Source organism: Cystoisospora suis, assembly GCF_002600585.1.
Source record: "Cystoisospora suis strain Wien I chromosome Unknown contig_4734, whole genome shotgun sequence".
NCBI lineage: Eukaryota > Apicomplexa > Conoidasida > Eucoccidiorida > Sarcocystidae > Cystoisospora > Cystoisospora suis.
This window is the reverse complement of record NW_027157526.1, coordinates 824-9,548: the sequence shown is the minus strand read 5'-3', so window position 1 is coordinate 9,548 and position 8,725 is coordinate 824. Positions and strand designations below refer to the sequence as shown.

At 53.6% G+C, this 8,725-nt stretch overlaps 2 protein-coding genes across 2 annotated transcripts; both read left to right on the top strand.

Annotated features, from left to right (window-relative positions):
* Positions 1-29: 29 nt before the first annotated feature.
* Positions 30-385, top strand: CSUI_008441 (uncharacterized protein; the record flags this gene model as incomplete). The annotated part of the gene is made up of 1 exon (XM_068068574.1): positions 30-385. A coding segment is annotated over one exon (276 nt), but the record flags the coding sequence as incomplete, so codon positions are not given.
* A 659-nt stretch (positions 386-1,044) lies between these two features.
* Positions 1,045-8,272, top strand: CSUI_008440 (uncharacterized protein). Its single transcript, XM_068068573.1, has 7 exons — positions 1,045-3,674; positions 4,162-4,307; positions 4,743-4,861; positions 5,533-5,599; positions 6,091-6,138; positions 6,670-6,957; positions 7,502-8,272. Exon 1 carries the CDS (start codon positions 1,744-1,746, stop codon positions 3,100-3,102), a length of 1,359 nt encoding a protein of 452 aa, XP_067919450.1. The 5' UTR covers positions 1,045-1,743; the 3' UTR covers positions 3,103-3,674; positions 4,162-4,307; positions 4,743-4,861; positions 5,533-5,599; positions 6,091-6,138; positions 6,670-6,957; positions 7,502-8,272.
* Positions 8,273-8,725: the final 453 nt, after the last annotated feature.

The following is an 8,725-nucleotide window of genomic DNA, read 5'->3' as shown; positions in this document are numbered from 1 at the left end:
TGTGTGAGACATTGGCCAGGTCGCGTGCGGAGGCGAGTGTGTCTGGATATGTGCCTTTCTTGCTTTCTTACATCTCTTTCTAGTGCTGCGGAGTTTCAAGTTGTTCTTTTCAACGTCTGACGTGCGTCTAGGGATTCAAACAGTTTATTCCTCGCCTCATGAAATCATTTCATTCCGACTGAAAGGGGCTTCATGCCGAAGTTGCCTGCACTCGAGTACCCTGAGAGTTACACGATTTGAGGTGGAGCTTCTGGATGAGCTTCCGAACCGGCGTGACCGCTATGTCGCTGTGTCATGGCTGTGGTAGCCCACCAGGGGGTCAGACGGACGCGCGGTAGTGGGACCCTAACTGGTATGGAATGAGCGTCAGCTGGCGTTGAGTGATACACGGAAGAGGGCAGGCGTCGGCCTGTTGCAACGATATCAGTGCGGTAGTGAACGCAAACGGGAGTTAACCGGGAGAGAATCCTATTATTGCGGGTTCTGCAAGTTGCCGCCACGTAACAGCATGTACTGTTGGTGACGCTTGTGACTTCAGGTTAGAGACTTTTGCGCCTGAGGCACTACGCTGCCCCCAATCTCTTGTAGCAGTGACTTAATGACCGAGGCAGAGGCCCTCCAAAAAAGGACCGGATTGGTGCCACTAGCTTAGCGAGGAAGTGATCACAGGTTTGTCATCTGTGGCGGAAGGCCCTTGCTGGGGTATTCTTGAGTGCCCGCCCAACTTGTAGGGCGCAGCGGAGCTGCGAGAGCCTCCGATCTTGGGCGCGAACTCCTGGCAGCTAAACCATGTATCTCATCGGTCGTGCGGTCTGGAGTACAATGCTTCGTACTCTGGAGGATACATAACGGTTAGCGAATGCGCAGCACTGATCAGCAGAGGGGAGGGAGACTACCAGCTCCTGGTACACACCCATCGACTCGCGCATCGCTTCCTCCCCCAGTCGGGCACTGCTTCTGAAGGTGCTTATGGCGATAGGAAGCGCCAGGTGCTTGCGCCTGCTATAGGGGCGTACAGGAAGGTGTCTTCGCAGGACAGCTAATGACTCCGGTCCGTAGCGGTGAGACCTCGTCTCCAACTGCAGGTCAGTTGTCCGGGCAGGAGACAAGCGCGGCGGCCTCGCGTGACACGCACCGTCAGCGTTGGATCCAGCATGGGTAACTGCATGTGCAACATCTTTTCGTGGCGCACTCCCAAGAAAACAGTAATTCCGTGGTCACCCCAAACTGGGTTGTCAATAAGGCGAGGTAATGCAGCGGCTCAAGTCGGTACGATCTGTCCCTGTTTCATTCGGTGTCCGTGTTTTCGTTCGACACTGCGTTATTTGGTCATCAGGGAGCTGCTGCTTCTGAAGGGACACCTCGACAGCCTCTCCCGGTTGCACGACGTTACACTACGGCTTCGTATTCCGTAATTTTTAGACAACTTCTCTTTGTGCTTGCCTGGCGTCATGTATCGTGTAAGTATGGGAATGTGGAAGTCTTGTGGGCTGCTCGGACCATCTTACAACCGCTGAGCATACCCAACGAGTAGGCTGGCACATCCCGAGGCACTTCAAGTTCAGATCTTCGCAAGGTCTCGCCTCTCTCGTACGTAGACCCCTCTTGCGGCAGCCAGCTGAACATCCATCACAGCAGGGCCGGCGCTGGCAAGGCTGTAGAGCTTGCCCACGCACAGGGCTTTTGTACCCTCTCTGGAGAACCTCGGCAAGTATAAATATCGGTGTTTCTGGCTTTCTTGAAATGCGGTGGTACTCGCGGAGTCCGCCCTCTTCGGGCGCTCCACATCCAGCCTCGTATCGGGGTACGCGGCCGAGTGCACGGACTCAGTCGGCGACACGCGCCTCCCCGTGTTTCCCGGCGTGTGCAGGCTGCTCCGAAGAGAAATGGTGTTCACAGCTGCCGCGTCCCATTGAAAAGTCTTTCCTTGGCCGTGTCCTTTGTTTAGCCGTCTCCCTTTTCTCGGTCTCTTGTTTAGCCTGTAACAGCCAAATCATAAAGTACAAGGACCATGCTGCGCCAGGACCCCTCTCGATAGTTCCCGAGAAAGGAGCATTCTTTTTGTATGGCAAAAACACCAAGTTCTATTTTCCCTTCTTATTTTTTGCGCCCGCTCACACCTCCTCGGGTACTCCCTCGAGCCCGACAATTCGTTTCAAGAGTGTATCTCTGACTAAAGCATCGTCTAACGTGGTTTCCGATACCATCAAATCAGAATCGGAATCGTCTTTGTCGTCTAACGTGTCTCCTGCCTTTCTCGAGCTTGCTCTGCTTCCCTACGGGTACGTCCGCACTATGTTCAGCTCTGCGTCGGCCTCGCCTTTCTGCTGCTCTGCTCGTCCTTCTGGTGTCGGCCGAAGCCATCCCTCCTTTTCCATCACGACTGAGTTTCTCCCCACAAATGAATGCCCATACCCAGGCGCCCTGAAGCGATATATTACGGGGGACCCGGTCCCTCTTTCTGACATGTCCCCAACAAGGTCAGCGGGCGCTCGTCTACCCTCTGATGTCAGCAGCGTCGCTCTCGACAGCTCCGCGAACAGGGAGTACGTATACCCCGTGAAACTCAAGGGTACACCGGGCTCCGAAGGGCAACTGGAGATGGAGGTCGAAGACACTGGCATCTACTTCTTGGTGACTTCGAACTGTGGCGACTTCAAAGGTCTCACTTTCGACGGCGAGGTTTCCGTGCGGAATGTCTACGGTTATCTTCCCGGTTACGAGTACCCGAAGATGCCATTCTACTTCGTTTTCATGGTCGTTTATTTCATTGTCTGTGTTGTCTGGAGTTGCCTGATGTATCGGCAACGCACAAATCTGATTGCGTTTCACAAGTTTATGCTTGTCGTCGGCATTCTGGGCTTTCTCGAGAGTCTTGCCTTGTTCGTGTACCTTTACGACTACAATCTTCGGGGAGAACGCAACAAAGTGCTGCTTGTCACCTCAATTCTTGTCACTGTGGTCAAGAGCATTTTCTCGTATATGCTCGTGCTTCTCGGCGCCATCGGTTGGTCCATCACTATCCCCGTTCTGCAGAAGCGAACGGTGATCAAAATGCAAATTGTAGTAGTCCTGTACATCATCCTCGACACTGTGAGGTAAGTGTCGCTTCTGCACGACTTGTCGTAGCACCAGAGGGCGCCGTATTCCGTGTTTCTCCTGGTTGCTCGGAGCTGCTTCCTTTCACGAGGGAGGACGGCCGAAGTCCAACTGAGGTGCACGACACATTTCAGCCGTCTTGCCCGCTATTCCGCTGTCATGAAAGCAATCGATCTGCAGCCTTCGTGGTGCACGGGCGTAAAGGCTTGTATCATTTCATGTGTGTCCATGTGCAAGCATGTACATCAATTGCACCTGGATTCGGATAAGAGTATACGAACGATCTGAGGCACCACAGTCTGGTCGGGTTTGTGATGGCGTCACGGTCCTACTTACGCACTTCACCTCTGTTACCATGCAAGTTGTCAGCCCGCAGCCAGAAGATAACTTCGATGTGGTCGTTCGACAATCGCGATTCAGTCTTCCTGCGTTGTCTCCTCAGACAAGTCAGCGACGAATTCAGCAACTCTCACTCGCTTCCCCTTGTTCTCCTGTTGACCTGTTTAATCCCCATCTCTACTCTGAATGGAGTCCTTTTCTACTGGATCATCTCCTCAATAAACAACAACATCGAAGTAAGGATGTTGGCAGCTCTCTCCCTCCTCGTCCAGACCGTTCCGCCTCCTGCGCTACTGCTGGGTAGAATAGAGAATGCCAGGAGGATGCTATAGTTCTGTCTCTCAGGTAACTGGTGTGACGACCCGAGCGCAGGGGCACAGTGCCCGCATAAGAGTAGCTCTCCGATGGAGGTAGTTTCGTGACCAGTGAATGTGAACAAAACAACAGTCTAGTTCACATCACGCAGTTGGCCAGGTCACATTGGCGCTTCACGGCATATGCGAGTGGTGGGTGCGTGCCCTCAGCTGTTAAGACTGCCTACCAGTCTAAGGCGCACTCAACGTTGTTGCTAAACAGGTAGACAGCGCTCCGCGGTGCAGCCGCCTCTTGTGTAGGAGTGACCTGCATCCGAGCGACTACACGTGGAAGGATCGTGACTTGCTCGTAAGGTTCCTGGGTGAGGAAACGTGTTCTAAACTGCTTCTTCATTCTCCATTCGTGCAGATGTTGCAGCAGCAAAAACAACACGAGAAATTGCTCATTTACAAGCGTCTGTACGCGGTACTCCTTCTTGCAATAATCCTGGCGATCATCGACCTGCTCTGCCAGATTTACGTTGCTTCATGGGTAAGAAACGCGTTCTGTTGACTGTAGGGGAGAGGGAACTGGCTCTTGTCTTCGAGGACACGCCGCTGGCATTCTCCTTCAGTCTACCAACCGTCCTGTTCGCAGGTGCTGGCCGTGGGGAGGAGTGTGGCCCGGCTGAAACCTCGGGGACTGGTGTCGTATTCTCTTGGGCTACTCCAGGCTGAATGCGACGGTGTGTAGCATTTCTTTCTTTCGTAGAAGTCAGCGATTACCGTCGATCTGTGTTTGCAAGTTTTGGGAGTTCTTCTGTGGAGGACTCTGCTACTTCTCGGTTGCTTGTTCTTTCTCTGAGATGCACTGTCCGGGTGTCCTAGCTGCACGCGAGACCGCGAAGAGGAAAACGCGGAATACTGTCAACTGCAAGCGGGTCGTTCCCCCCATGCCAGTACCTTCTTTCGTCATGCGCCAGAACAGCCGCTTCCGCTGCTGCTTTGTAGGACGCTTCGGATCGATGGAGGGATCAGTGGTGGCTGAGTGACGCTATTCCCCACTTTCTGTTCCTGTTAGTTTTAACTGCAATGATGGCAATATGGAGACCCAACCAGCAGTCCAGACGGTAAGCCTCCAGACAGGCACTTCGCCACGGTCTGCTTTCCTGGCATTTTTCATCACTTTTCCTTGTTTGCTGGAGCGTTGGTGCCCGTGGTTCCGTGCCGTCCGAGGTGTCCACCTCTTCAGCCCTCCCAGTGTCCCCTGCTCCTCTTGTTTTGGTTCTCATTTCTGGTGAGTCGTGTTCACGTTTTGCGTGTATCGCGGCTGTTGCGGGCTTTGAAGATTGCAGCTGGCCAGCGCAGGACCCTAAACCCTGTCTCGGATAATATTACCCCTAGTACAATAGTACTAATAAGACTAGTATCCGAATAGTATATTTCCCTTGTAGCATTAGTATAGTCATAAATGTCCCATATATCAATGGATTTGAATCCCAACCAATATTAAATAACCTTAAAGTTGTAGGATGTTGATATACCATGCTTTACATGTACAAAATGTATTACACAACCTTAATGCAGTGAGGGAACCCCGGACTCACAGCTGTCGCTGCTCCTCTTGTTTTGGTTCCCATTTCTCTTGAGTCGTGTTGAAGTTTTGCATGTATCAAGGCTGTTGCGAGTTTTGAAGATCGCAGCTGGCCAGTCCAGGGTTTCGATATTGTTGAGCGGGAATGTGCTGATCTTTCGGTCCCTCAGTATCTTGCCGCGGGACTTTCCTGAGTTGCTTCTGCAGTCTGGCGTACTTCACGGAGTTGGGCGACGCTGACGAGCTGGAAGGAGACCCTGGCCGGACAAAAAACGTAGGTTATCACGCTTTCGTTTGGTGATTAAGACTTCAGTGACAGATCGGCAGGGGACCAGCCTCCGCAGCAGGCGTGGAATATCCCCAGGTTACTGTTCGGGAAGGCGGGCCGCGTCACTATGGTGTCCCATTCGGTTTTAGCGGTAGGTGGAGGCCTGTACGTAGTCGGGCAGGTGGCGGCGAGGCCAGGGGCTTGCTGCTGAACGGTTCTGTATTTCCGTCGGATCATGAGTGGACAACGACTTGAGAATGTTTCAAGCTGTCTCTCGAAGTACCAGGCTTGTTGCTACATGTTGTTATCGATGTGCGCGGCATTAACCAATTCTTCCAGCCTCCAGCAGGGTATGTGCGTCCGTTTAGTCTCCTAGGAAATTCTGAGCGGAGGATCACGAGTAGTTTTCGGCGTTTGACTCTTTTAGTCCGTAGTGCCATGTGTAGGTTGCTTGCAAACGACAATGCTCTGCATTTCGCGTGTGCTACCTTGTGCAGGCTACCGATATGCATGTCTGGGGAGAGGAGCTTGACTTCCACGATCACGTAGGGCTCGCATTCCGCTCTTTGCGTGCGTGCTGATGCGTTGAACGCGAACCTCTGACTCGTTGCTGGCTTCGCGACAAGCGGCGCTCCGGGCATGCAAAAAATCTCTAGCTCTGTTGAACCAGGTTGATTCCAAGTTGAACGACGGGGAAGACGTCGTCTGCGGCGAGCCGTGTCTCGTTGGTTTCCGATCCATTTACGCCAGTCTACCGTTTCGCGATAGTCAAAGCGGAGCGGCGCCCGGCTAACCAGGTCGGGGCTATCGTGGTAGCTGCGCCTCCGGAGTTTGCAGATAAGGGAGTTCTCTTCCTCCGGACGACTGAGTCTTGTATGTGTTTTATCGCACTTCACTTTTTCACCCTTGGGGGGGTTATCCACAGACAGTATGCGGCAGCGTCCGCCTCACACCGTCTTCTGCGGATTAAGGTCTTCTACCAGCTTTTCGCTGTGAAGGCCCCTTGTTGCTTTTCGCTGTGGTGTGCGGAGTGCCGCTAGCAGTCCTGGTGTTGATGATCTTCTTGCTGTCATCAGTTTGAGGAGGAAGAGCTGGAGGCGGGCATTCCAAACTTCAAACTGCAGAACATAGGGTCCATGAGCGACGATGCGAACCTGTCCGACGAAGGAGAGGCCTCGGGTCTGCATCAAGACGGGATGCACTCATCTGGCCGAGGACACCCGGGCCAACAGAGAAGTTTCTCGAGCACGAAGAATAAGCCTCAGCCTCAGGTTGTTGGCCGAGGAATGCCGGAAGACGAGGAAGTAGAAATGACGACCCACGACGAGGCTTCGACGAATGGGCGAAGGGGAGAGCAATCGCAGGTGAGTTCGGCGCCCGCATTGCGGCCACCCTCTCGAGGTTGCTTGAAGAAACTCTACAATCTGCGTAGTCAGTGACGGCGCATTTCCCTTGTGCCGAACGGTTCCTACGCGCTAGGATAGCCTGAGATCTGATCGGTAAGTGCTTTCTCTCATAGGACGACCAGATAGATAGATTGGTTGATAGGCTACCTTTTCATGACAGCACCCTCACATAGGAAATAGATGGCACCTTCCCGTGGCGCTGCATGCCATCTGTCCCGTCCCTTTGTCTGTCTAGGGGGGATGAATACATAGTTTGAGACTATGTGTCAGCACCGTGCTTTACTGCGCCGAGGAACAACTCACGAGACGTGCGTGCAGTCTGATTTCTGCGGAAAGCACAGATAATGCGAACTGCTCTCCTTCCGGGAGAGGGTGAATTCTGGCTGCACTGTGGCATCGACCGCGCGCATACAGGTCAGCGGGCTAGTACAAGTGTGACTCTACACCGTAGCGAGTGCTAATGTTGTTGCTTTAGATGTGGTGTTGGTCGGACTCTCACCAGGACGGGCTGTAACGAGTAACTCTCGTCGTGAAGCACGTGCTACCTCCACCTTGGCACATTCCTTCGGCAAGGAGACTGCGTTCGCAACGAACACTCGGGAAGACGAAAGCCGAGGAAGTTACAAGGGCTTCAAGTAGTGGATTCAGAAGGGCGTGACAGCGAGCTTACATGAATGGCCAAGGGTTGTTTTCAAGGTCTCGCGCTGGTTACGGCTGTAGCCTGCTGTCGAGTTCGTGCAGGCCACCGCTCGTGAATTTTCCTGGCATAGTTTTTCTCCTCTATCGGATCTACTTTAGCCATTGCCCGATTCTTCCCTTGTGGTTGTGCGTCCGCGCACGAAAGGGGGCCTAGCTGGATGTTTCACAGAGTTGGTCTGGGACCGCGTGTGTCTCCCATTTCATTTGTCTCCTATATTTCGGACTGGGTCAGCAGAGCCGAACCGGCAGGATAGTGCTTCCTTTCAGGCTTGTTTGGCGAGTTTACGAGGGAGCACTCGCTTCTGTTTTGGTTCGTGCCTACAAGCCTTCCCGCAGTGCAGTGGAGTTCTTGAGCAGGCTTTGAAGGCTTACGCGGGTTTTTTCTGGCAGTCTCTGGAGTGCACTCTTCTCAACTGTTTAGGAGAGGTTTTCTGAACATGTACAGCGGTTGCTGTGACCGCGGGCACACTGCTATCCCCCTTCGCGAGTGCCCGTCAGTGATAGTACCGGCGTTAGGTCGCCAAATGTAAACGTCCTTCGTGTGCCGTCTTCCATGTGTTCATGACAGTGCAATAACCGCTCGTGTGTACACGTCGGCCCTTCACACCCGCCGCCCTCGCGAATCAAGGGTGGTGGTAGTCTGCTGACGGGCGACTGGAAGCGCGTTCGCACTGAGAGTTTTCGGTGAGCTACGGTTCACAGCGGATACGTTAGACCGTGGATCTTTTCGGATGGTTCCCCTGGGTGTAGCCTGATGACCGCCTTCATATGAAGCCACAGTTAAAACCTGACAGTCTCGGTCTGTACCGCGTTTTGCCAGCCAGTATGCCGGCATCGGAGCCGACGTATTTGGCGGCTTATGCCCGGAGGCGAGGTGAGGCTGTGACGTTGGGTTGTCTGGTACAGCTCTTACAGGATCCAGCAGCGTGTACCGCTCGTTTGCAACCGAGGCCGGACTCTCACAACCACGCTGGGATGTTCGGATGTGTCGGCCTGACCGCGACAGCGAGCCGAACTGTCAAACTGA

Bases quoted from the DNA above. Each gene is read 5' to 3' on its own strand.
- CSUI_008440 (XM_068068573.1), top strand. From the start codon at position 1,744: ATGCGGTGGTACTCGCGGAGTCCGCCCTCTTCGGGCGCTCCACATCCA.